This window comes from Myotis brandtii, unplaced genomic scaffold, assembly GCF_000412655.1.
Source record: "Myotis brandtii unplaced genomic scaffold, ASM41265v1 scaffold975, whole genome shotgun sequence".
NCBI classification, from domain to species: domain Eukaryota; kingdom Metazoa; phylum Chordata; class Mammalia; order Chiroptera; family Vespertilionidae; genus Myotis; species Myotis brandtii.
This window is the reverse complement of record NW_005372049.1, coordinates 430829-431312: the sequence shown is the minus strand read 5'-3', so window position 1 is coordinate 431312 and position 484 is coordinate 430829. Positions and strand designations below refer to the sequence as shown.

Below are 484 nucleotides of genomic sequence, written 5' to 3'. Positions count from 1 at the left end.
CAAGGTACATGCCCTTGACCGGAATCGAACCTGGGACCCTTGAGTCCGCAGGCCGACGCTCTATCCACTGAGCCAAACCAGTTCGGCTTATATGCATTTTCTATCCGGGTTAGTTGCACCCCAGGGTGCCTGCCCGAGGCCCTGGAGGGCGGGCTGCACCGAGATCCCCAGCGATCGCTGCTGAAGGAACACGCGGTGGTGGGCCAGCCTTCCCGCCTCCCCGTCCATCCCGCCTCCCCGTCCCGCCGCAGCCACGCTCAAGGCTGACCTTTGAGGGAGACCGAGATGTTATTGACCCCTCGGCGGCAGGGCGGCACCTCGGGGGGCTCGGCGTCCAGCACCCGCTTCACGTGGCTGATGCTGTAGCCCTGGATGGACTCGGTGCTGAGCCCCAGGGTGGAGGCTGGGTCCATCTTGGAAATATAGTCCTGACCGCGGAGGGGGACCGAGGCGGTGGTGAGGCCCGGAGGGGAGACGACACACA

General features: G+C 65.5%; 1 protein-coding gene across 1 annotated transcript in view; it reads right to left on the bottom strand.

Moving 5' to 3' along the window:
* NAV1 (neuron navigator 1) overlaps positions 1 to 484 on the bottom strand; it is a gene marked incomplete at its 5' end in the record, with an annotated part of 68855 nt that overhangs the window by 6537 nt on the left and 61834 nt on the right. The window contains one exon of the mRNA XM_014533393.1: positions 261 to 428. Coding sequence (XP_014388879.1) covers positions 261 to 428 — 168 coding nt within the window. The remainder of the gene's footprint in view (positions 1 to 260; positions 429 to 484) is intronic.